Raw genomic sequence first — 27,550 nt, 5'->3', positions numbered from 1 at the left:
TTTGAGGTACGGAATCCTAATTAATAAATAAATAAATAAAAAGTGTTTAAAAATTAAAGTATTTTATTTTTTAAAATATGCTTACAAATTAAGCATTCGTGCACGAGTCCGACTTGACCGATTTTGTTCTAAACGATAGACGACGATAGGCGATGGTTGTCGTCCTTTATTAGTTTTCTAATAAAACTGAAACTATGTTGTGGGAGTAGGGACCGCTCTACCGGGAATAGCACGTCTCGCATCCTCATCCGTCGGTTTATGGGTTCACAACATAGCCAACCGATTTCCTTATTTCCCTGCCGGCCATTGACATACAGAATATGTTAATATTAAGTACTGTGATATTGTTTAAAAGTCAAAACTACGGAAAACAGAAACAGTACAGTACGCGGCAAAAAGTAATGTATTACATCGACTTTTTCCGCTGAAACATTATTTTCGGTGCGTACTGTATACATCGACCCTTGATCGGCCTTTAGAATGACATTTCGGATTTGTAGAAAGTTGTCTCTGTCGTTTAGACCGACAAAACGTCACATAGGTATAAATGACAGTGGTGACATAATGGGTCATTTCTATGTTTAGAGCGAATTCATAGTACAGAAACCAGGGTAAAATAAAACCGAAATGGTAAGCGGAAACACTGATTTGCATTGATACAAAATTAGATTAATAATACTTTAAGTTCTTAGATTATGTATGGAAATTAGATAATCTACTTCGTTTATTTAGGCTAGATGAGTCTATTGGGATTAAGTCGCATATGCTAAATATCTATCACTATTATCAGAAACTAACAAACTATTGAATCCAAATCTCTCTCTATAATGTAAGTTTTCATCAACGAGATATTTTGAAATGGTGCCAAGAAATCTTTCAGCGTGATGAAATGACTGAATTGCAGTCAATCAAAAGGGCTACTAAAATCTGAAAAATTCAAACATGACATCATAGATTAAATTATTGGTTTTGCTACATGACATAAATAAATCTAAGCGAAATAAATATTCTATTTTGTATTTTTTTTTTAGTTAACTCCAACTATCTCATATTATCCGATTAGAATATTTTGTTTTTATTTAAAATAAGTAGTAAACCATCGAACGTGGTTCAAAAAATGGTGGCCCGTTACCAGAATTTTATTAAATACATAACATGTTATACCTAAAAGTCCTAAAACAAACATACTTATAAAAGCTATTTTTTATTTAGATACAAGCTAGCCCTTGTCTGCAATCTCACCTGGTGGTAAGTGATGATGCCGTCTAAGATGGAAGCGGGCTAACCTGGAAGGAAGGGGTACGGCAGTTTTTATTAAATCCATACCCCTTTGGTTTCTACGCGGCATCGTACCGGAAGCCCGGAACGCTAATCGCTTGGCGGCACGTCTTTTGCCGGTAGGGTGGTAACTAGCCACAGCCGAAGTCTGCCACCAGACAAACTGTGTGACACTGTGCTCGAAATCTCGGGAAAAGCTAATTCATTTTCGTTACTAATTAATAATTTCCGTTTGACACGTCATGAAAGATCGTATTTAGATGTTATAAATGCGGCTGTCAAACGAGGCTAATGGCTGTAACAGATTTCAGCTCGCCTTCAACGAAGAAACTTTCATTCATTTGGAATCTTTTACAGTGTTTAGTTTAAGTACTGATTTATATTATGTTACGTAGGTACCTACTAATATCGCTGGCAAAAACGAAGACAGAGTGATAGTACTGATGATTACTGATATGATACTACAAACAAAACGCGAAAAAAAAAATGTTAAAAAATCATATAATTTTGTAAAAGATAACGATATATTGCAAACAAAACATCTGACTGACGCTAGAGGTCAACGAACGTTTCGTAAGTAGGCTGCTCGGAGTCAATGCCGCGTCGTAGGCGGGGCATAGACCTGAGTTTTGCACGCTATACATTGCGGGTTTAAAAAAATTAAAATCACTAAAAGTACATACAAGACGAGGTAAATGGTATAACAAAAACGCTATGTTTTGCTAGCGTTCTGGTTACATCCTGTATAATGCGTAGAGGCACACTGATGTTTTGTTCTGTGTAAGGGCCGACGCATACAGACGGAGTGGTCAGTGGAGTCTTTTTGATAACAATTTAAGCGGCGAGCGGGGCAGGAGCGGTATTTAGGTATCCGTGCCGCCCTACCACCCGCCCTACTGTCATCCAGGACGTCACGATATAAATAAATGCGTGTTGTACCTATCACGTGACCAGTAATAAGGTACTAAAAATTCATGACTCGAATACAAAATACAAATGTTCACACAAACATTAATGCCCCCCGCGGGATTCGAACCAGTAGGTGTGACATCTGGCTTAGCAGTCATCGTCTATAGAATAGAATAGAATAGAATGTTTTTTTATTCATGTAAACTTTTTACAAGTGCTTATGAATAGTCAGGTAGTTTTAATTTACGTCTCTAACCATAATACCTACATAAATTCGAAAAAAAAAATTAAAAAAAACTATCTAGCTTAAGCACTAGATCTTCCGTGGTCCGGTCAACTGTACCATGGATAAAAAAAAATGTTCCATAGTCCGGTTAACTGTACCATGGATAATTTCTTTTATCCATAGTCCGGTTGACCGGACAACTGAACCGGACTACGGGTAAAACATCCGTTCACCTTCGATCTCATAAGTGGCGGATATAGAAAGAGACTTTTTCATCGCTTAAACTTTAGACCACAAATCTGTTCGAGCTGAATTGCACTTTATTGCGTCTTAAGCGGAGTAAGCCTTGTACATGTTACTATTAAGTATTATATTATGGTATAGTACGCGGCAGAAAGTAATGTACATCGGCCTTTAGAATGACATTTCGGCTTTGTCGAGCGATGTCTCTGTCACTCATACCTATAATATGACGTTTTGTCGGTCTTAATGTCATCGCTCGGCAAATCTGCTATCTCCTTCTAAATGTCGATGTAGGTACATTTCTTTCTGCCGCGTGGGTTAGTATCATCGTCCCGCTCCCACCCCGCCTCCCGCTGTTGCCCTCTTCAACATGGAAACTTTAATTCGTTTGAGATCGGCTCTATTTCAGTGTTTGCTGATTTATATACAAGTTTATATCGCTATAGAACTGTTTACAACAGCTCGCTCCACTTTACTAAAATACACGTTGGAAATGGTTTGAAAAATGGACTGTTGAAATTCGGTCTGCAACCGCCTTTCATTCGCGGATGTTTGTGGTTTGGAAAAGTAGGTACGCTGAATTAGATGGAATAGGTACATTAACCATGTTTGCTGGACTAATCACAATCACAATTTTGCTTTGATCAGCTGTTTCAAATTCTCTAACTGAAACTGTAGGTATAGGGCATATATTAATAATTATTGGTTTCGCTACGCCAGTGCTACGCTCTATATGCGGGTATCAATAGGTTATCGGTAGGTAGATAGGTAAGTAAGTATTTATACCTAATTAAAAAAATTAATACTTCTATACTAATATTATAAATGCGGAAGTGTGTCTGCCTGTCTATCTGCTAGCCTTTCACCGCCCATCCGTTCAACCGATTTTGACCAGAGATAGCTTGCATCCCGTGGAAGGCTACTTTTTATCCCGGAAAATTAAAGAATCCCCACGGGGTTTTTAAAAACCTAAATCTACGCGGACGAAGTCGTGGACATCATCTAGTAATATTATTAATGCGAAACTGTGTCTGTCTGCTAACTTTTCACGGCTCATCCATTTAAAACCGATTTTGATGACATTTGGTACAGAGATAGTTTGCATCCCAGGGAACGACATAGGCTACTTTTGATCTCGGAAATTCAAAGAGTTCCCACGGGATTTTATAAACCTAAATCCACGCGGACGAAGTAGCGGGCATCGTCTAGTGTGTGGGCAAATTTACGAAATAAAAGTCACGATGACAGATTAAATCCTCAAGAAGGTAAGTACTAATTACCTATATCCACACAATTTTTTTGCCCTGGCAAGGAGGCTCGACCTCGGGGCTCTGGCCGTACGCCGACAGACTTCAGCCTATCGAAAAGACATCACAACAACAATTTTTTTTTGTGATGGAACCACATTTTTTTTTTTTTTTTTAAGAATATTAGCCATGTTAAATGACTAATATTCCCCTTTCCTCTCCAACTAAGCGTCAAGCTTGTGCTAGGAAAAGGTACGACAATAGTGCAACGGGAGGGGTTTGAACCGTCGACCATTCGGTATTCAGTCCCCTCCTTTACCCGTTGAGCTATTGAGGCTAATTCATGGTTTTTCGGATTTTTTCCTTTACTTGTGCTAGAAGACCTACCTGCCAGACATGATTCTAGGTCAACGGGAAGTACCTACTCTAAAGGTTTTAAACAGACAGACTTACAACGATGTGAGTCTTATATCTTTTTTCCTTTTGAGTTATGGAACCCTAAAAACAGTTAAAATTGGCTTTGGCGAACCCCGTTAGTCGGAAGCACTGACCTTTACTAATAAGATAACGCTGGGCAGTGGACTCGCTATTGCCGAATGTTTTGAAGCAACTTAAATAATATGTTACGATGGTACGTTACGTTGAGCGGCAAAATATTCCTTACCTACCTTAGCTTAACTTTAATATGTACAGTCAGCGGCAGGGCTAGATTTGCAGTTTGCACCCGCCATCAGTATGACTATGGACGGGTACGGGCCTGGCTTTGTTGCTGACTGTGCCTATTACCTACCTATTTGTGATTATATTATGTATTCGTTTTATAGTTACATTATAATATACTTACTATATTAAGTTAACACAGTGCTCAGTAAAACAGTAAAACAGTGCTCAGGAATAATATGTAATTTTTATAAGTTTATTAATAATAAAATAATAATAAAAGTAATAACACATCTATTATACCTATTAGTTAAAGTTTAAACACGACAAATTCAAAACGATAACGACTTATAAAAATCCAATAATACTCCCAAATCGCGTTGTCGAGAGACACAGCACCGCTTCTCGCGAGATAATTATGCATCATCAAGTTGTCGAAACTCAAATAAATTAAGAGATCACTTCATTATGTCTCGTGTGAGAGACGCATACTGAATCAGTGTAAATGTGTCCACCAAGTACGTGATTTATATCGCGAGAGGAAAATAAATATTACTTACCACAGAATGCAGCCACCGGACGGAAGTTAAAAATTTAAAACTATACAGGTGGCAGGAAATTAGGAAGGATTCCCCTACTTAGTAGGTAGTTAGAATCTATCTAGTTAATAGGTAAGGGTTACTTAATTATCATAAATTAGAGTGTGAATATTGTGAAAATTAAAAAAACGATAACGGCTTATAAAAATCCAATAATATTTTTCCAAATACAGATGTCAAAAGACACGGCACCGCTTCTCGCGAGATAATTATTGAACATCTAGATGTTGAAACTCAAATAAATTAAGAGATCACTTCATTATGTCTCGCGTGAGAGACGCACACTGAATCAGCTAAATGTGTCCACCAAGTACGTGATTTATATCGCGAAAAGGAATAGAGGAACATAAATATTACCTACCTACCACCAACACCACCTACCAATGACCGTTTTGACGTTTCTACTAGCATGAAGTTGAGTTTTTAAAGGTGGTTCAACTCTCCTACCTGGGCAAGTCTCCCAGATTTCCCTCTACCTATTAAGTATTATCTAAATATATAAAAGTAAAAGGTGACTGACTGACTGACTGACTAACTGATCTATCAACGCACAGCTCAAACTACTGGACGGATCGGGCTGAACGCAGATAGCTATTATGACGTAGGCATCCGCTATGAAGGGATTTTTGAAAATTCAACCCCTAAGGGGGTGACATTGGGGTTTGAAATTTGTGTAGTCCACGCGGACGCAGTCGCGAGCATAAGCTAGTTCTTACTATAAGCAATGTCTAAAAAGTAGGCAACTAAACCTACCGCTAGAAGACTTAAAATAACCAAGGTGTCTGTGTCTATAAGTAATAAGTAAGTACACTAAACTTATCTTTCAATTTCCCAGGTGTGGCTGAAACTATAAGTGAAAAGGGGGTCAGATCGGTTCAAACAAAGCGATGAAATACAAAATGACCGGCCAACGCAGACCAGACGCGATAAATTCACAATCCATAACCGAGATATTGTGTTAGAAACAAGAAAACGGAGCGTAATGTAGATTTTGTAGAACATAAACCGAATCAGCCTAGTTCTTAAAATAAAATCTAAATCTAAATAAAATCCGTTGTGTTTATGTATTTTCGAGTTTCTACCTACCTATAGGTACCTAAGTATCTACCTAATTTCACATTTTCTTAGATCTGTGGAGAAGAAAAGTAGGTATGAAAGGTATGAAGTAGGTACCTTATAAGTAGTCTGTACCAAAGTTGTAGGCGAAATCAAACACGATAGTTTTAAATTAACTTTGTTAGTATAATTAGTAAGTATTGTAGTATTATTGTTAAGAGAATAAGAATAATTTATTTTGAATTTAGAATTTAGGCACAAGAAACAAGTTTCCTACCCTCTGCACTAGGAAAACCCTGTATTGCAGAAGGCAGTTACAAGTGTTAGTAGTTGATAGTTTATGATTCCGTGGCGTGGCGTTCAGGATACTGGCTGAAAATCAGAGCGATATGTTCTTTTCTTGTGCATCAAGGCATACAGCATAATGCTGACCTGGGACACTTTTTCGGGTTGTGCCATACATGACAGCTTGTTCCGGTGCATCTTTTGCTTGAAGTGCGTTGGGCTTACGCTCAGGTGGAAGAAGCGCCAGAATAACCAGCTCTTAGTTATAAGATGTGATGTGTGGCACAGTTTGGTACTCAAGCAACGTTGCACAAACTATCGAGATAAAAAACCGGCCAAGTGCGAGTCAGACACGCGCACCGAGGGTTCCGTACTATTATAATTATATACAGTCGTATTTTTTCAACATTTTGCACGATAACTCAAAAACTGTTATGCATAAAAATAAATAAAAATATGTTTTAGAATGTACAGGTAAAGCCCTTTCATATGATACCCCACTTGGTATAGTTATCTTACTTTGAAAATTGAAAATACCTACTAATTATTGTTTGTTCATGAACATTGAACACATTTTAATTTTTTTTGTGATAACCACAAAATCACGATTTTTGATTTTTAGATTTATTTATTTACTTGTGCTATAAAACCTATCTACCTACCAAATTTCATGATTCGAGGTCAACGGGAAGTACCCTATAGGTTTTCTTGACAGAAACAAAGGATATTAAAATATCGCGAAAAGTCGTGGAGTAGCCTGAAGGATTCCAGTTCAATTATCTTACAACCTTTTACCGTTTGTTCGTTAGAGTTAGACCATAAAATTGAAATATAAACTGCACGATTTAAGTGTGGAGTCGTCAAACAGCCAGTGAGTAAGAGACGCACATATTTATGGTTAGTTTGTTATGTTATGGCGGTTTCACGACTTCAAAGATATACTGATAATGATGTGTGAAATGCGAAAAGTACCTAGATTGCACCTATAACCTACTTTGCAGCGTAACATATGTATAGTGTCGACATGTTGGTAGAAATTAAGTAGGTTGTCTAATATATTTTTCTCATATTCTGGACAAGGATCCTCCGAAGCGTTTCAACTAGAGATTTCTATTGTCTAAATATATAAAAGGAAAAGGTGACTGACTGACTGATCTATCAACGCACAGCTCAAACTACTGGACGGATCGGGCTGAAATTTGGCATGCCGATAGTTATTATGACGTAGACATCCGCTAAGAAAGGATTTTTGAAAATTCAACCCCTAAGGGGGTGAAATAGTGGTTTGAAATTTGTGTAGTCCACGCGGACGAAGTCGCGAGCATAAGCTAGTTTTCTTATAAAAAGTACCTACCTGCTTAATAATATTACTAGCTTATGCTCGCGAGTTCCTCCGCGTGGATTACACAAATTTCAAAGCCCTGTTTCACCCACTTAGGGGTTGAATTTTCAAAAATCCTTTCTTAGCGGATGCCTACATCATAATAGCTATCTGCATGCCGAATTTCAGCCTGATCCATCCAGTAGTTTGAGCTGTGCGTTGATAGATCAGTCAGTCAGTCATCTTTTCCTTTTACGTTGTTGTGGCGGACAGGGTGTCTGAGCTGTCTGTCCATCTAGGTATACGCTGGGCACACAGCATGGTGTAGGTAGTAAAAAAAAATTGTTTATTGTAATTTACCCATTAAAGAAGACCCCAGGAAACGTATAGAAGCTTTCGAAATGTGGGCACATAGACGCCTAGTGACCTCACGCTGGACTCACAAAGTCACGAATGTGGAAGGTCTGCGACGCGTCAATAACCAAACTTATGCAAACCGATGAGGAAAGTCGCTTATTTGGAGCACGTGGTTAGGCACGAGAGATATGAACTCATACAACTCATCATGATGGGAAAAGTTGCCGGAAGAAGAGGCGTTGGTCGCAGAAAAGTCTTGGCTACGCAATATCCGGGAGTGGACGGGAATCGCGAGTGCTGCAAAACTATTTCGCCTCACGAAGAACAGAGTGGAATACACGAAGTTGACTGCCAACCTCGACTAGTCGCAGAGGCACGCAAAGAAGTAATTTACCTACACTAGCTTAATTTTTTGCTTGACTTCAAGGTGGTTCTATGTACTTACCTACATAGCCACAGTTAAAGAGATTCGCTATACCTACTTAGAAATCTTAAGTAGGTACCTATAGGTTTTTACATGATCTTTAGCTAATTTATATAAATCGTTAGTAAAATATGCACAACCCGAAATTGAACTTGTTGCATGCGAGGTGAAGTGCTGAGCGGACCGCAGATCTAAATATTAAGTGGCCAGTGACTTTGGCGAATACCTAGCTAAACACTAAATAAATAAATTAAAGTAAACACGCCCATTTGTACATGCAACACATAATATCACAAGAAAATACATCACATAAAAATGAGTTAAATAATTTCATTTTTCTTAGTATCAGATGCCTACTCACATAAATCTAAATTTTCGAACGCAAGGATTTAGTGAGATCATATTATCGTCGTAAAAAGTTTATGATTTGGCGTACCCAATGTGCTGAAAACTAAAATAAGTAGGTATACGAAGCTTTGTTCGTGAAGATATTACAAAGATCGTACCTCGGGATTCTATGAAAAAACAGAATAAAACGCCTAAAATCTGCTAAGATTTTCCACGATAAACATCGTTTGGACTAGATTTTTATCATAAACTTTTTCAGTTTATGCGTATGACTAGTCTTTGTATAAAGCAAGAATACATCGAAATTAGGCGTTCCAGAAACAAGAAAATATTATATTTTTATATGATTTTCAGCGTAGTAGAGTATGCAGGCCAAAACTCTTCTCACTCTGAGAGGAGACCCGTGATCTGTAGTGAGCACGACTTCAACGAAGTTAGATAGAAGTTTTAAAAATCTAGTAACAAACTTTTTTGGTTGACTAGGGTCGGTCCTTTGGTAGTGAATTTGTACTGGTTTTTATTTTTTTTATACACATTTCAAAAATTAAATAGATAAGTAGGTACCTACTTACTAAGATATAAAGTTCTTCTTTTCATGTTCAAGTTAGTTATGGACGGATGGACGGACAAGTGCAGTGGATTCAGAGACCGAGCGAATGATGCTAGGACCAACTGCCAAAGTTTGATTTTCCACCAGATTTTTTGAATTAGTTAGGCACATTATAAGAAATATCGTAGAAATTATACCTATTTACACAGAATATTTCGTGTAAAGCTCATACTCAATTGGTTTAGTAGGTAGGTACCTGACTGAGTAAAAAAGGCAATTTTCATGTTCTTTTATAGTGAACATTATGTTTGTAAGTTAGGTACCTATTTAGGTATACTCCTACTTCGTAACAGTCAAATTCATAAAATACGAGTAAGAGAACATAGAACATATTTCTCAATATCTAAGTAGTTCTCAATATCTTATACAGCTAATACCTAGAAATGCGCATGATCATAATTTAAGCAATAAATTTGATAGAATCGACCGTTACTCCAAGATTTATGAAAATTCAAAATACATTGTAGTTAGGTACCTACCTATGAAGATGACACATCATGAGCCCATTAAAATACCAGCAGATGTTATATCTGACTAGTCTTGTAAAATACGCGGAAAGACGTTTTATGGGTACAATTAAAAGCGGGGATGCTAAAACACACAAAAACACAGATTTTTCTACTTACAGTATAAAAAGTCCATTACACAAATTCCTACCAAAGCTTCTGCGCACGCACGTCACGCCCGTTGCCGTATATTTTTAATATAAAAATATCTAGTCCCGTATCGAATCATAAAAATATAAATATTTTAGGATCGACCGCGCGCAGCACTAAGCTTCGTCTACCCATTGACGTATTCGTTTCGAACTAATTTCGGTGCAGCGACTATTCCGCGATTCTGTAAACATCGCACAGCGGTGAAATGCGACCAGTTTCACATGATCTGCAAACCGCCAATCGGATTTTCTTTCCACCCAGAATCCTAGTCAACGGGAGAGACTCGGCGGACCAATTCAGATTGGTTGTTTTCCTGACTTACAACTTTAAGAATACAGTTGGAGAGAACTTTAACACTGAGTGTTTAAGATTATTTTTGTATAAAACGCTTTAGGGATGTAAAGTTTGTACGCAATAAGCTCTGTTTTAGGCACACCGTGAGTCAGCCGCGATGAGGAAATGCGTGCAAGTTATAATTTCGGAACGGCCGACATTGTTTAATGGTTTTATAAATCTAAACCGTACGCGTTTCCTTAGGAAATCAGTGTGAGAATATTAGCGATGACTTGCCTCCGTTTGGCTCGTTTAATAGACGCATCTGTTGTGTTTCACTTGGCAGGATAACCAGAAACACTGAGCTACAAATTACAGATTGTATGTCATAATAAGATCCAATAGTTTCAAAGCTCTACGAGTTAGTACCTACTTAGTAGGCGTGCCAACTGCCTACAATGTTTGAAGGAGTGGCTGGTTTTATTGGCACTTGCACTATTTAGCACAAATAGATAAAAACGCTGATCGTAACTACTGCAATAAGTATCTCAAACTGGAAGGTAGTCAAAACTAAACTAAGATTACTATAGCATTGTAAGAAAATCAAATTTTCAAACTAAGGATTTAGGGCCTTTTCACAATACAGGCGGTGCGAAGTCGCATCGTAAAATATACAACGCACAACGCATCGTGTGCATGCATGGGAATCATACTGAAGTGCGACGTCGTTCTTGCTATGCGACGTCGCACCGCATATATGTAGAAAGGCCCTTAAGGATAGCGCAAATACCTAAGTAGTATGTACCTAAGTAACATGTAGTATACAAAATCAGAGCAAGTAAGTATGACCGATCCGATTTTTATTAGCGGTATGTCGGAGAGGATAGAACATACCTACCGAGTGACGACGCGTTAGCACAGACGACAGGCAGTAGTCGGCGGCGCATACCTCTGTAATGTCGGGTCAGCACTCAGCAGGTGCAGGACGTGTGTGTTGAGTGCTGTAAAGTCGGAAGTCGACTTAATCGGTCGTTTGCTATACCCCTTAATGCTTTTGGGATATCTCTAAGATAACAGCTCATTAGAGTCAACCAGCATCCGACCAGCACTGTCTTGCCACGCGCGGCTTATATGAACATACTACATCAATGATTTTAAGCTTATTTCGTGGTTTAACGCCATATTTTATTTACTCAATTGCACGGGTCGTGGTCACGACGTGTGCAATTGGTTTGATATATCGACAAATAAAAACAAAAATTAATCGTGGTATGTACCCATTTTATACATTAAAATATACTACATCAAGTCTGTAGCGTCAGAGAGCGAGGCGATCAAGTGACATTACGGCGTTAATATAGTGAGCGTATGACCATATAAAGAATACTAACCGCACGAGGCCAGGCGGTGCTGGTAAGGTGCCGGGTGGCTCTAATGAGCTATAACCTTTATTCTTTGCTGGTATACGTAGGTAAGTAGATTTTCAACATACGCGTCACTATTATCGTCGAAAGGGTGATGTTAGTGCATCTGTGGCATTTTCCGTCTAAAGAATTAGAGCGATCACACACTCATCCGATCCGAATGCGTGAAAATACGGATATGAAAAACTCGGACCGAATTCGGATATTGCTTAAGTACGCACGTAAGTATCCAAATCCAAGCTATTTAGTAGACATCTTTGACATAAAGGGTTTTTCAATAGGGACGCTCGAACGTTTGACAGCTTTTATAGCAGCCATCTTGGTTAAGCAATGACAAGAATACTCATTTCACCACGGAACCCCACACGCTTCAACAACGCAATGAAATTGGTAAAATTTAGTATCAAAGTCAGTGCTTCACGGTACGTATTTTCACGGACTCGGATCGGACGAGTGCTTAACCACCCTAAACCTAGCTTAACGGCTAGCTTAGAATATTATCAACTATCGTAGTAAGGTAGCTTGTGTCACAAATGAAACAAAGAAATGAGTTCATACTTCATGTGACCTTTATTATTTAATCAATACTTCATACAATTCATTACACTCGTTCTCAAAAATAAACCCTTAAAATAATTTCTTTATAGAATGTAAATGCTTTCTCAATTTACAATGCTTTTTGATCGATCGTCACATAACGCTTCTCAATGCCTCACAAGCGTCGGCCATCTTTAATACTTCCATGATATAGAGTAGGTTTTCCACAGAGGCTCCGTCGTCGTCAAACCAAAGTGTGAGCATGTTCTTTGCCCTGCTAGCATCTGTGGCGTTTTCTCTCTCGAAGAATTGTATTTCATCGGGTCCGTACTCCGTAGCCTAGCTTAGCGGCTAGCTTAGAATATTATCGTAGCAAGTTAGCTTGCGCACAAATAAAACAAAGAAATAAAATTCATACTTCATATGACCTTTATTATTTAATCAATACTTCATACAATTCATTACACTCGTTCACAAAAATAAACCCTTAAAATAATTTCTTTAGAGAATGTAAATGCTTTCTCAATTTACAATGCTTTTTGACCGATCGTCACATAACGCTTCTCAATGCCTCACAAGCGTCGGCCATCTTTAATCCTTCCATGATATAGAGTAGGTTCTCCACAGAGGCGTCTTCGTCGTCGTCGAACCATAGTGTGAGCATGTTCTTTGCCCTGCTAGCATCTGTGGCGTTTTCTGTCTCGAAGAATTGTATTTCATCGGGTCTGTAGCCTAGCTTAGCGGCTAGCTTTTTCCATTCGGTCAGCTTGGCGGCTAACACGTCGAGCTGTGATGGGGTTATCATGGTCACTCTGGAGCAAGTTGTTTTTTCGTCGTCTTCGCCTGTGTGTGTTGGATCTGTCACCTGTAATGTATAACATGTAGTAACATTTTGAGTAGTTTAGTGGGATGAACTTAGGCCGAGATTTATAGAACATACTTTGACTTTGATTTTACAGATTATTGGCTTTGACATAAATCTGGCTAGTCGGAGCGAAGTCAAGGTACGCTCTATACCTAGATCTCAGTCTTAAATTATAAAAAGAGATAAAAGAATTTTAGCGTTTAAATCAGTACCCTTATCCATACTAATATTATAAATGCGAAAGTGTGTCTGTCTGTCTGTCTGTCTGCTAGCCTTTCACAGCCCATCTGTTCAACCGATTTTGACGAAACTTGGTACAGCGATAGCTTGCATCCCGGGGAAGGACATGGGCTACTTTTTATCCCGGAAAATCATAGTTCCCACGGGATTTTAAAAAACCTTATTCCACGCAGACGAAGTCGCGGGCATCAGCTAGTAAAAGATAAAAGCAGTTAATTAATTCTAACTTTAGAGTAGGTACCTATAAAAATAAACTAGCTAGGCTATGTGTGTGTGTGTGTGCGCGCGCATTCATGAGGGTATGCATGTGTGTGTGTGACGTTTAGTATATGAAAATACGTTTTGAAAGACTGTATTTTAGTGCCCCTTGAAATATTTGCAGCAATAAAAGACCATTGGTTCAGTACGAGCGTCAAGTCCTTTCTGAGGAAAATGGCCTTGACAAACGAACGAATGGACAGACAGACAATAAAGTGATCCTATGAGGGTTTAATTTTTCAGTTATGAGGTACGGAACTCTAAAACTAAAAACAAATGTATCCAAATTAACTTACAGCATCCATATCGGTCGCATCTTCTTCTTTGATGATGTCCGTTTCTATTTGCTCTTCGCACATTTCTTCATCGGTAGGCTCCTAATAAGTAAGTAACTGGTCAAGGCATGTCAGGACGCATAATTTGAAGACGCGACCTTGAAGTTTTTTACCCTCAGACTAAGTATCAAGAGACTTGACAGACGCGTATACCCGAAAGGGACAAAACAACAAAAGAAATAATACTCACGTATGAAAGGTTATGTTTCATAATTTGCGTTCGCTACAACTTTTACACAGCAATGCACCATAAATGGCTTCTACACACCTTCAATACTAAATTTAAAACAGAAAACTAAATAAAAACTCGTAATATTCGCAATAAATTACTATCACAGAGGTTTGTTGGGCACGTTGTAGTTTGTGCCCAAAAAAAGCTAAACTATGCCAAAAACAAAAGACTGTGTTTATGTCTCTATCACTCTTCAGGGCTTTTCTATACACCTAGCTTGCTCTAACAAGGTATTATTATTTTAATGCCAAATCTACCTTGATCCTTAATCTGAGTTTTTACCCATCCCAAAATCGCCCAAGTCGCCTAAAGGAGTTTTCAGTTCAAACGCCTAAATCGATACGGACCTAGACCGCGACAGGTTGAGATAGCAATCGGGGTATGAGGTGGGGGGACGCCCCGCACACCCACCCATCACCCTCGCTCGCCCGCACCGGGTTAACGCGGAGACGCTGCGGGTGTGCGTGCGTTCCTTCCCCGATTGCCATTTCCACCTGTCGCGTACTATAACTAGTGCAATCAGCATCTTTTTATCAAACGCCAAAACGCTCGCTTAGTATGAGAGCTTGTATGAAATACACAGATATGACGTCATAAAAATTTGACTAAATTTTTATGACGTCGTATCTTTCTTTCATATAATTATTTCATACAAGCTCCCATACTAAGCGTTTTGACGTTTAATAAAAAGTGATAGCTGATTTGACTAATAGTCATCATCTCTATTGCGGAAATCAGCTATCTGTATATAAAAATGTAAATCTGTATGTATAAAAGGAAAAGCTGACTGACTGATCTATCAACGCACAGCTCAAACTACTGGACGGATCGGGCTGAAGTTTAGTGTGCAGATAGCTATCATGACGTAGACATCCGCTAAGAAAGGATTTTTGATAATTCAACCCTTAAGGGGGTGAAATAGGGGTTTGAAATTTGTGTACGCGGACGAAGTCGCAGGAATAAGCTAGTTCAAGGTATAAAAAAAAATTAAAAAAAAACATAAATGTTATTAAAAGATTTTTAAAAAATAGCCTGTTAATAAAAGATAAAAAAAGGTATAAAATAAATGTTACCTGTTTAATAGCCTTGTCGCTGTCGCCGTTAGAGTTATTGGACGCGGCATTGGCGGCTGCTTCGCGGGATATTCGCTTCACCTGATATACAAATCATACTACAATAATCTCTAAACTAAAATGACAGGACTAAATGTATTGCTTTTCTTGTTATAATGTTCTCTAAGGAAAAGGTCTAAAAGTGTACAGTGCGACAAGGCTCTCTTAACACTTGAATGACATTGACAGGGGGCGCTGTTGAAGAACAAAGGCTTAGAATATTCAAACAAGAACAAAGGGGACACTTGACGGCAACGTCAGTGCCGATTTTCTTCGCGCGCCAAGATTGCCTTGTCGCACTGTAACTCTTAACACTGTTCACTTGGACAGTCGTTACCATGTCCTCGAGATAGTCAGGCAGTCGTCCGATGGGGTTGTTGGTGTGCACGAAGAAGTGTGGCGAGCGCCGCGCCAGCAGGCGCAGCGCGCGCCACGCCCAGCCGCCCGCGCCGTCCGTCGCGGGCGCGCCCGCACCGCTCAGCATGTACGACTCTGAACCATTCATATAGAATTGGGTATTTTACTACTTTTGAATTTGATAAATATTATTAATTTATTATTAACTATAGGATGAAAATAATGACGTACGCTGAAAAAAATATTAAAATCCAACAAAGATTTACAAAGTTACAGGCATTTTCATTTTGGATTGGGAGGGTCTTCTATCCCTTTCTTGCAAAACGAAAATTTGTATGAAACCGCACGAAGCTACTATGGCATTTGTCAAAATGACGTCATAATTCTATATTGCTATCTCTGTCTAATCAGAAATATTTAAATGCTTATAACTTTTTTATTATTTGATCGATTTAATTAGTTTTTTTAGTTTAGGTCATTATTTTTATCCTAGTTTATAAAAAAGTAATAAAAATGACAGGTCACGAACAAAATGTGGCTCAAGTGGGTTTGCACACATATACATACACATCTGTTTCTTATTACGAAATATAGAAAAAAGTTTTATAATATCAACAACTTCAGTTTATTATAAACCATAACACTTGAACATAAAGTTTAATAACAATTGCAAAATATTTATATTTAAGACTTCTTGTCGAATTCATCATGAATATCATGTAATTTTTTTCATGGGTACCTGCAAAAAAATATTACGAAAAATAAATGAGTAATCAGTAATCACTCACCTAATGAAGGCATAAAATCCCTTTCCTTTGTCCGGCAAGCGGCAAGGTTGTCTGGAGCCAGGTTCCACAACTTTGTGAGCTCATTGCTGCAAAATAATAAAATAGAATCTTTAGTCTTTAGTTTTAGTTAAAGAGTTGTTTAGTCAAAGCTGATACTGGGAAAGAGCGGGAAAAAAATTGGGTCGTGTATCATGTGTATTTTTAGATTACCTATGCTGACTGCTTAACATAACTACACTAACACTACTATTATTATGTATTAAGAAGTAGACGGAATGACACACTTTTTAAACCTTCGTGGTTTTTTGCTGTGTCTAAATTGGATTTGTTAAACATTCTTTATGTTGGTAATTAAAAAAGAAAAAAAACTTTATGTATGAATCTCGTTTTTCTGCTATGCAGAAAACATAGGATTATAAACTGGAGTTCATCAATAATATTTTTTTTGTTTGCTGGATAATTTTATTGACAAGCTTATTTATTGAGAGCTGAGTTCTTCCAGTTTTATTGCTAGTAGGTACATAGTTTTAAGATTCTTACTTCCCCATAAAGAATTTATCTTGCGTTTCATATTCTTTGATTATGTCACCGACTGGCCGCCGTCGTTTCTTGGTTTTTCTCACTTCTTCAGTGCTCTCAGATTGAACCGGCGGCTTGGGTTTTTGAAATTCTGTCACAAAGAAAATTTAATGCAAAAGCAATTTTTGTTACAAGTCTGTTTTTAATTGAAAACTTTTTCTTTGCATATTTAGTTTCAGACATATTTTGTCCCTCTTTTGTTAGTAAACTAGCTTATGCTCGCGACTTTGTCCGCGTGGACTACAAAAATTTAAAACCCCTATTTCACCCCTTTAGAGGTTGAATTTTTAGTAATCCTTTCTTAGCGGATGCCTTCGTCATAATAGCTATCTGCATGCCAAATTTCAGCCTGATCTGTCCAGTAGTTTGAGCTGCACGTTGATAGATCAGTCAGTCAGTCAGTCAATTACCTTTTCCTTTTATATATTAAGATTGACAAATGAGGGACAAAATATGTCTGACACAATGACAATATATCTACTGCATATGAAATGGTTTGTGGAAATTCCAATCGGGGTATCAGGGTTACCCCCGGTACCGCACGTAACCCGCGCTATCCCGCACCGGGTTAGCGCGGGGGCTGTGCGGATGTGCAGGGCGTCCCTATCCCACGCAACGGATCAACGTGAGTTTTTGCATAGGTACAGTTAAAGACCTGGAGGGTGACATAGGCTACTTATTCCAGAAAATCATAGTTTCCACAGGATTTTTAAATTCATAAATTCAAGCTGTTCGCTTGAATTTATGAATTTAAAAAGTCGCAGGCATCAGCTAGTACTTCATAAACCATTATACAGCTTCAGGTTTGTACAAATATTGGATCAGGGAACCTCCATATTTAAAAGTTGGTTTAAAAGTCACACCTGGGCACCCATCGTTTTTCCAGCTGTTCCAATGTTCCTCTCTCTTGAGTATGCTTTTAACACACTCTGCAAACTGCTTCCCGTCCGGTGGAGTCTCACCCAGTAGTCTGTATATCAATGATGTGGTTTCCTTCACCCACTCTTGCTGGTCAGATTTTAGTTCTTGAGATTCCCTGAAATACAAGAATTATACAAATAATTAGTGAAGCCTTTAGAGTTTAGAAGGGACAATGTTCATCGACAAATTCAGGTTAGCTGACTTCACAGACCTTTGAGAACATTATAGAGAACTCTAAAGCATGTAGGTTTCCTCAGGATGATGATGTTTTTCTTCAGCATTAAAGTGCTAAATATTTAATTGCTTACAACAAGGGTTGTTGCGGATGCTAATTTATTGATATCCACAGATGCGAATGTCAGAAGTAATGCGAATATTCCGCATCCCAAAAGCACATAGCTCCCAAAAGTTAGAGATCATCATCATCATGATCAACCCATCGCCGGTTCACTACAGAGCACGGGTCTCCTCTCAGGGTTTTGGCCATAGTCTATCATGCGCATGACCAAGTGCGGATTGGTAGACTTCACACACCTTTGAAAACTTTGAGAACTCTCAGCCATGCAGGTTTCCTCACGATGTTTTCCTTCACTGTTAAAGCAAGTGATATTTAATTACTTAAAACGCGCATAACTTCTAAAATTGAATTGAACTCCAAAACCCTATTTGGGGTTTTGGAGTTGGAGACTGATGTCTTAACAACTGGGCTATCACCGCAATCACAAAAAAATTGTGAAGGTATTTATTTTAAACAAAAAATATAAAAATGCACATACATTTTGAACTTAACTGTAGATGTCAAATATTGAAATAATATCAAAAATTGTATTAGGACACATCTTCTGAAGTTAGAATCGGACAACTGCAACTCCAGAAGCTTTTGATTGGTCAGGAATTTGGCAAAGTAGTGTTGTTCTTTACTTTCCTGCATTTCCACATCAGTGTTGTACGTCTTAAGTCTGTTCAGCTTAGACTTCTGTAGTTCAACAGCTTCGAGCTTGTAAGATGAGAATGCTGACAGTACACTGCCAGAATGCTGGAAAATATCAATTAATATAGATTGTTAATGGTACTTAGTTGTATAAAAGCTGTAAACTAAATTGATTGGTCTAAAAATAGTGACATCTCTTTCACAATATTCCTAGCAGAAAGGAATAGCTGTTTAGGCCATTCTAGGTCAACGGGAAGTACCATAAAGGTTTCTTGACAGAAACAACAGACAGACAGACAGACAAACTACAGACAGACAACGAAGAGATCCTATAAGGGTTTTTTTTCCTTTTAAGGTACGGAACCCTAAAAAACAGCAATCAAATGCAGAAAGTCGTCAAAACACAAGCACATAGTACTAACTAGATTTAGACGTGTCAATTTAGTTTAGAGATTGTGTACAGCAAAATTACAGTTCTTCTTCATTCAGGGCTAGTTTCCGCAATTAAACGTTTCCGTCTGTTGTGTGTTTTTACAGAATTTACTGAATTACAATAACAGAATTGTAGTCACTAAAAGGTAAGAGAATTCATTGAAACTTACTGCAACAAATGTTTTCCACTGAATTTTATTGTAGCATGTATTTGGATTCCTGAAAAAGTCTTGCAAGCTCCAAAACCTGCAGTACAAGTTGTAATCTATTGTGTGTTTATTTTTCTCCTCATCTATAACCATCTCCTCATCCAAGGCGTCTTTTAACGTACTCGAATTGTCACCTCCAAACTCAGTCACATTTTCAAGATTAAACTCAGAAACAATATTAAGTCCCGAACGTTCCGAAAAAGGAAAGAATTTTGCAAGGAATAACAATATCCGTCCACAAAATACAGTGTTTTGTGATCTAGACAACCGTCTCAGCAAATCATTGCACATTCTAAGCAGGTTGTTCTTACAAGCGACAAAGAATAGCTCTTCCCGCCAGATATTTACACCATTTTCGACGTAAGTGAACATTTTTTCACATTTATTTAGGGTGAGCGCGTCAAAAATATCGCCAAGAAGAACTACAGGCATGGTAGGTGTTACCATCTGTCGTCTACACGACTCTATGCAGAAACAGACGTAATTTTCCAAAGTCTCAGGGTCTTCTACAAGTAATTCGAGAAGTTTGTCACGGAACGCTTGGTCCATCGCTGCTTTTCTGTCCGTTTCGTTAACGTTCTTCGAAAATGAGTCCAGTAAATCCATGTTGCTGTTTGCGAAAGCTTTGGAGAGGACATCCTGTAATAAATTGGAATAAAATCAGGAAAGGATACAAGCAAGCCGGAGAGAAAAATAGGTTAAATACTACCTTGTATTTGATCCGAAGTTCGTCGAAACATATTTTCTCAGACATAGTGGAAGGTTTGTATCTTTAAGTTCATTCGGTGGAATTTTGTTATTTATATCCGATACACACACAACACTAGAAATCTGAAAATTATTATTATAGTAAAAACTAAAAACCATAAGCCATAAGCATAAATAAAACTTGACTGACAGCTGACAAGTGACCTGTCTAAAACCTGCATCAATCATTATTACAATCTCAATTGTTCTGATTGGCTGAATTTGTGCGATTCTTGTTGCAACAATGCATTGTGGCCAATAGTGAGCGAGCATTAACCAATCAGACATGATTGCTATCGTGACATTGTAGCTGTCAAACAACCGCGGTAGGGCCATAAAGTACTCTGTGCAAGTGACAGATCTCACCTTGACAACGTGCTCAATTCGTATTTTTTTTACGGATTCGTAAAATCACGGATGAGTGCACAAACGCAAATCTAAAAAAGGGCAGTGGTAGCACAGAATATATAATAGTACTAGTGGTAGTATGTCGTGATTATGGCTCATTCTGAACATTCCGAATGTTGGGTGGTTATAGGGGCCTCAGAATATACGAGCCGGATGAAAAACGAGTTACATGGGTTACATGCGACCGAAATGCAAATGTTGAAATGCATGTGTGGTGACTGGTGTAACAAGAATCGACAAGAATTGATAAGATAAAGTAATGAATACCTACCTCTATCCATACTAATATTATAAATGCGAAAGTTTGTCTGTCTGTCTGCTAGCCTTTCATGGCCTATCTGTTCAACCGATTTGGACGAAATTTGGTAAAGAAGTAGCTTGCATCCCAGGGAAGGATATTATTTATTCCGGAAATTCAAAAAGTTCCCACGGGATTTTAAAAACTTAAATCCACGCGGACGAAGTACTACTACGCTACTTTCAAACTTCCCTTTTAAAGGGAAGTTTGAAAGTAGCGCCCGTATATGTAATGTACCTACGCTGTGGTAGCGCCAGTGACCATACGACACTTTAAAAGGGCTAAAGCCCAGAGCCGTAAAACCACTTAAAAGAAGCCATACGACACTAACAGCTCTGACAGTACTCTGACAGCTGACAGCTTTAATGTTTTTCCATAAATGTGGCGTCGTGTGTATTATATTTCTTTTTAATAATATTATAACTGCAATATTGCATTTATTTAGCTCATTTTATATATAACACAAACTATACTTTAAATGGTTAGGCGTACGTGTTCGTCATATTAAGAAGTAGTAAAAGTAACAAGTGTCGTAAATTATCTAATTATAAAATGGATAGAAATAATATGAGGTAAGGGTTCTTTGTCTTGTCGCTAAGTTCTAAGCACTTTCACGAGATTTGTTACGTGTTTGTTTAGCAATCGGATTTGTGAATTGTCCAGCAATCTAAGATTGTTGAAGAAAGGCTTTTTTATAATGATGACCCAGATTTCTCCTTTCTAAGTCTATTTGCTATTGGAATTTATGAATAAAAATTAATACTCCTGATTCATTCTTTGGAAGCATTCTTTTTAAAGGTTTAGTCTCTTAGTTCTTGTTAAAGTTAAGCAGCTGATTACTGTTTATAAAATAAGTTTGGTTATAATCGAAAAACGATTTGTTTTATTTTCATTTTTATCATCAGGCGACCTTATCTCAGTATTGAAAACATCAACAATGCGTGAATCAGTGATAAGGATTAACAAAACAACAAAAACAAAACAAGGAGTAATGATACAGTCTGTCAATAAGAATATTCCTATTACCTATTTACCTGTATAATCTCACATGGGTACTTATAAGTATAAGTCATGACTCTTTGTAATAACTTGATAACCTCAATTACTAGTGATAATAATATATATATTGCGTATAATTTTACTTTAAAAGTGTAACAAATATACTGTCACATACTAAATCAAGTTATAAAGTTAAAGTAAAATTATTACAAAGTAAGTTTGGGATTATTATCTGTCTTGTATCCGAATGTGATATTAAGTCAATGCACTTTGTAAGTTATAGATCAAACTACGTAAACAGTGGACCGAGGTCCCTCCCACACATGGGGGGAAACAAACGCCACGCCGGCAACGGTCACAATGGGGCGCGGCTCAGTCCGCCGGCACAGACGACAAATAGCAACAATCACAACAATCATAACAATATCAACAATAACAACAACAATCAGCATGATGATATTGTCAATTATATATTTGATTCTTGGAATAAGGTAAGAAAAAGTTGTAATTTTTTTTGCACTAGATTGCTCAACTTAAAAAATTTACTTGATTATATAGGTGAAACTAAATGATGCCCATAACTGTCCGCTTGGATGTAGGTTTCTTAAAAATCCTGCAGGAACTCTTTGATTTTTTTTTTCCACACAAACAAAAAACACAATATTGGTTTCTTCGTGCTCGTAAGCGCTTGGCGCTTGATTTTCCAGGATAAAATGTTATGTGTTAATTCAGGGTATAAGTTACCTCTCGTTTGTTACTCTTTCACGCCGCAGTGACCCGACAAGCTTCCTGGCGCAGTGGTGATCGCTTTTCGATTCGACTGGTTCGATTCCCAGCAGGGGCAATTTGGGAATTTAATTTTCTTAATTGTTCTGGGAGGCTTTGGCCATGGCTAGTTACCGCCCTACCGTCAACGCCGTGCTGCCAAGCGATTTAGCGTTAGTATAGCGCTCTCTCTGTTACGTAATCTAAATATATAAAAGGAAAGGTGACTGACTGACTGACTGACTGACTGATCTATCGACGCACAACTCAAACTACTGGATGGATTTTTGAAAATTCAACTCCTAAGGAGGCGAAATAGGGGTTTGTGTATTGTGTAAATTTGTGTAGTCACGACGTTTGTGTAGTAGTAGACGAAGTCGCGAGCCAAAAATCTCACTGGGTGCTAACCATTTTAAGTCACCAACCTATCACTGAGAGCGCTATACTAACTTCTTTCCATGGAAGTAAGGTAGGTATAGCTGACATTTCATATTACAATATATGATACTTCTTGATAAACGATTAATTCCATTTCCAGGTGACCCGTGAATTAGAAAGAGGCAGCGAAGACGCCAGATATTATCAGGAAGTGCTGGCGCCGCGTCAGCTCGCCAACTTCAGGCCGTTCAACCTCGAGGACTGGTGGGGCTGCCGCATGATGCAGACCATCAACCGCAAGCACCGGTCCTAGTTCTAGCGCCCACACTTGTTACTAATATCTCATTGGTACGCTACTTGTTTCACTACACAGTTCACGACAGTTAGGGAACTTCTACCAAAACGTCGAGGCTTCGACGTCAGTAGCAGGTAGCCCTAAAGTAGCCCTATTTTACTTTGATTTTACGTCACTATAGCCTAATATTTGACATATCGTCGTTTAAGAATCAAACCGAAACAGCATCTTAGCTTGCCCCTTATGCTCTGGCGAGGCGAGGCGAGGATACTCTGCGCACTACTATTTTCGGTTATGACTATGTAAATTTTAATAGACATAAGTTGATCTGTATACGGGGGCGACATAATCGCAATGCGATAAAGCTCCGTCCAAAATAAAGATTAAAAAAAAAAAGTTCCCTCACTCTAGTTCACTCTGTTATTGACTATGAGATTACTTTCTGATTTTAATTTTAATTTTTAACTGACTCCCAAGAAGGAGGTTCTCAACTCAGCCTGTATTTTATTACTGACTAGCCACCCAGTATCGCACGGGTAGCTTATTACAATTTCGTAGGGATCTCTATTTTTTTTTTAAATATAATATAGCCTATCCCACTCAGGTATAATGTAGCTTTCCACTGGTGAAAGAATTTTCAAAATCGGTTCAGTAGTTCTAGAGATTACTTCCTACAAACAAACTTACAAACTTTACCTCTTTATAATATTAGTATAGATTTTAGATTGCTAAATAGCAAATTGCAATTTTTAAATGAAAAAAGAGAGTAAAATCTTGATAATAATTATTAATTAATAATATTTTTTTCAATACATACAATTTTTAATAATGTGTAATGCAATAAATTCGTAATGGCAATAATATTAACTAGATTAATTAGATATAGAGTAGAATGTTACAATGAGATATTTTTAACTTATACACAATTTATTCCGAATATGTATGATTTTTTCACTAGCTATCTGAAATAAAAAAAGATATTTAAAAATAAAAAAATATTAAATTTTTGCTGTTAGGCTGACCGCATATTTGCCACTATCGCATCGCATGACTCTATCGCATTTCGCAAAATCTCTCCATTGTAAAATATAGGTCGAGAAAATAATCAGGCGATAGTAGCAAATGTGAAGGCCAGCCTTAGAAAGAAATATAAAATAGAATGAGGTGTAAAATTTGGGTAACACCATAAAATAAAATAGATTATAAATTTTCAAATAGTAGGAGATTACTATGTAAGTTAAAGTAATAAGTTAGTTAATTCCTATTTTTACTTGTGTTTTGTAAGAAAGCGTGCTATTGCCGACTAGAATGAGCTAGATACTTTTTTTTGTTTTTATTCACGACTTGTTTTTAGTGTTTCGACACGTAACTTTTTTGTAAAATTTAGGTACGGTTGATTCGAACGTACCAACACTAGACAAGGCGTGAGTGAAGCTCGTTTACAGTAGCCGGCAGGAAATATTGTACATAGACTATTAGAAAGAGGTTTCGGCTTCGTAGAGCGTTGTCTCTGTCACTCATACCTATGGGACGTTTTGTCGGTCTCAACGGCAGAGAGGACAACGCTCTACGAAACCGCTTTCTCTTTCTAAAGGTCTTTTTATATACATAGTAAGGAAATAACAAGATTTTTTTTTAGGTTTACATTAGTCGATGTCAGTCAACATGTATTTGGTTTCATTTGTTTTTATGTATGAATATAACAAAAAAAATCTGTCATTGTTTTATTACAATAGAAAGAAAAAGATACACACAACTTTAGTTTAGTTTTAGTACGCTCGAGTTGTAAACAAATTATTTCAAATGTTTTTTTCGTATTAATTATATTTATTAAATGAAAATCTTTGCAATTTAAAAATCATCACATAGATAGTGTTTAAGGTTTCATCACAAATGAGTGGAATGACGTCCGTAGTAGTTTACACTCACCTGCAGAATTAGCGGAACACAAAAAAGGGAGAATATAAAACAGTTAATTTTATTTTTAAACAAATAATTATTAAACATGAAACAACAATAAAATTAGCATGTTTTGACATTAATTTGCAACACCATACTTAAAGTTTAATGAAAAAAAAAACTAAGAAAACAGAAAATCAACTTCGAAGCAGTCCATAGAGATGTATGAAATGAATGAATAATTAAAACAAACGAATGAAAAAAATGACTGTCGACTAATGTTCCGTTTTCAAATTAGACCTAAAATTCAAAAAAAGTTATGTAACCGGCCAGTGTTACGAAAAAATTTTTTGTTTCACTAATTCTGTTGGCGTGTGTATAATAAAAATGACGCTTTTTTGTGTTTTTTACAATGGCATTTTGTCTTTGCTTTTTACAGATTGTGTAAAATTTCATTTTTCTTTTGTCTTATGTTTTAATGAATTGTGTAAAATTATACCTTTTGAGACTATTATACATATTATATTTTATGTATTGTATATTATAAAGCCTGCCCAGAAATATAAAAAACTTGCTCTGTCTTATATAATTAGTTCCACAGATTTTCCGCAATATAATAATAATAAATCTTTTTTATTTAGGCGAGGTATTTCATTTTTTTGGTTAAGCTTTACCATAATATAATATATCTATTTTAATATATATATTTATTTTATTAAAGGACGTTATTCTATAAGTTTATGGTTAACCAACTTTGATAAATAATTACCGGCATACTATGTAATACCTATTGTTATTGTATTTATTATATTACAAAATAAGATTCAATTAACATTCCATTCATTTTGTCTTGTACTTAGTAATTTCAAATAATAATAATTACTTATTGTAAATATTTTGAAAAAAAAACTACAAAACTACAGATCACGGACTTTAATAAAACATTTTTAATATAAATATATGTATTTTCTTTTGTGTTCTTATACTATACATAATACAGGCCTATAAGGGTTCTGTACCTCCAAAGGAAAAAAGGAACCCTTATAGGGTCACTTTGTTATCTGTCTGTTTGTCTTGTCTTGACGGACAGCGTCTGTCGTGTCCGTCAAGAAAAGCTATAGAGTTGACCCTTTGACCTAGAATCATGAAATTTGGCAGGTAGGTAGGTCTTATAGCACAAGTAAAGAAAAAATCCAAAAACCGTGTGGTTACATCACAAAAAAAATTAGAATGTGTTCTTGACCAAATAGTATTTTCAACTTTCAAAGTAATATAACTGTACCAAGTGGGGTATCATAAATGAAAGGGTTTTACCTGTAAATTCTAAAACAGATTTTTATTAATTTTTACGCGTAATAGTTTTTGATTTATCCTGCAAAATGTCGAAAAAAATACCAGAGTACGGAACCCTCGGTGCGCGAGTCTGACTCGCACTTGGCCAGTTTTTTTTACAAATCTCGACAGCGGTTATGGAGTTCGACTGTCGCTATGTATATCGAACAATAAACTAAACAAGATTATAGTTAAACAGCACGAAAACCCGACTACTACCGATAGATAGCGCTAGTTTTATATAGCGTTTCAAATTGGTTTTCTGTTGCTCGATGTATTTTAACATTGTACCTAACTACTATATTTTATATTTATGAATTTTTCCTCTTTCATTTGATATGAAAAATGAAAAAAAAAATCGGCTAAGTGCGACTTGTGCACTGAGGGTTCCGTATTACAATCGTATTTTATCGACATTTTGCACGATAAATCAAAAATTATTATGCCTTAAAATAAATAAAAATCTTTTTAAGAATGTACAAGTAAAGCCCTTCAATATGATACCCCGCTTGGTATATTAATCTTTGAAAGTTGAAAATAGCAATAAATGTTCATGAACACCATTTGTTTTGTGTGTGTGTTCCCCTAATGTCTGCTAGAAGACCTACCTACCTGCCAAATTTCATGATTCTAGGTCAACGGGAAGTACCCTGTAGGTTTCTAGACAGACAAACAACAAAGTGATCCTATAAGGGTTCTTTTTTCCTTTTGAGG

The 27,550-nt window shown here is 37.0% G+C and overlaps 2 protein-coding genes across 4 annotated transcripts; one reads left to right on the top strand and one right to left on the bottom strand.

The window, feature by feature from the left end:
* Window positions 1-12,862: 12,862 nt before the first annotated feature.
* On the bottom strand, window positions 12,863-20,617 carry Hpr1 (THO complex 1-like protein Hpr1). Its single transcript, XM_034975528.2, has 10 exons — window positions 20,425-20,617; window positions 19,677-20,354; window positions 18,920-19,179; window positions 18,086-18,258; window positions 17,184-17,313; window positions 16,644-16,729; window positions 15,836-15,990; window positions 15,460-15,540; window positions 14,116-14,196; window positions 12,863-13,321 (listed from the first exon to the last, which is right to left on the bottom strand). Exons 1-10 carry the CDS (start codon window positions 20,467-20,469, stop codon window positions 13,007-13,009), a joined length of 2,004 nt encoding a protein of 667 aa, XP_034831419.1. The 5' UTR covers window positions 20,470-20,617; the 3' UTR covers window positions 12,863-13,006.
* Window positions 20,618-21,525: 908 nt separating this feature from the next.
* Window positions 21,526-26,144, top strand: LOC117988403 (ubiquitin carboxyl-terminal hydrolase UCH54). Of its 3 annotated transcripts, none has more exons than XM_034975536.2 (3): window positions 21,526-21,740; window positions 22,451-22,658; window positions 23,471-26,144. In XM_034975536.2, the coding sequence occupies exons 1-3, from the start codon at window positions 21,721-21,723 to the stop codon at window positions 23,621-23,623; spliced, it is 381 nt and encodes a 126-aa protein (XP_034831427.1). In that variant the 5' UTR covers window positions 21,526-21,720; the 3' UTR covers window positions 23,624-26,144. The 3 variants fall into 3 exon arrangements, with proteins under 3 accessions (XP_034831427.1, XP_034831426.1, XP_069359132.1); XM_034975535.2 differs by having other exon boundaries at window positions 22,445-22,658; XM_069503031.1 differs by lacking the exon at window positions 21,526-21,740 and adding an exon at window positions 22,228-22,380 and having other exon boundaries at window positions 22,445-22,658.
* Window positions 26,145-27,550: the final 1,406 nt, after the last annotated feature.

The sequence above is a fragment of the Maniola hyperantus genome, chromosome 14 (genome assembly GCF_902806685.2).
Source record: "Maniola hyperantus chromosome 14, iAphHyp1.2, whole genome shotgun sequence".
Classification (NCBI taxonomy): domain Eukaryota; kingdom Metazoa; phylum Arthropoda; class Insecta; order Lepidoptera; family Nymphalidae; genus Maniola; species Maniola hyperantus.
The sequence above is the reverse complement of the archived record's forward strand: the minus strand, read 5'-3'. Positions and strand labels throughout refer to the sequence as shown.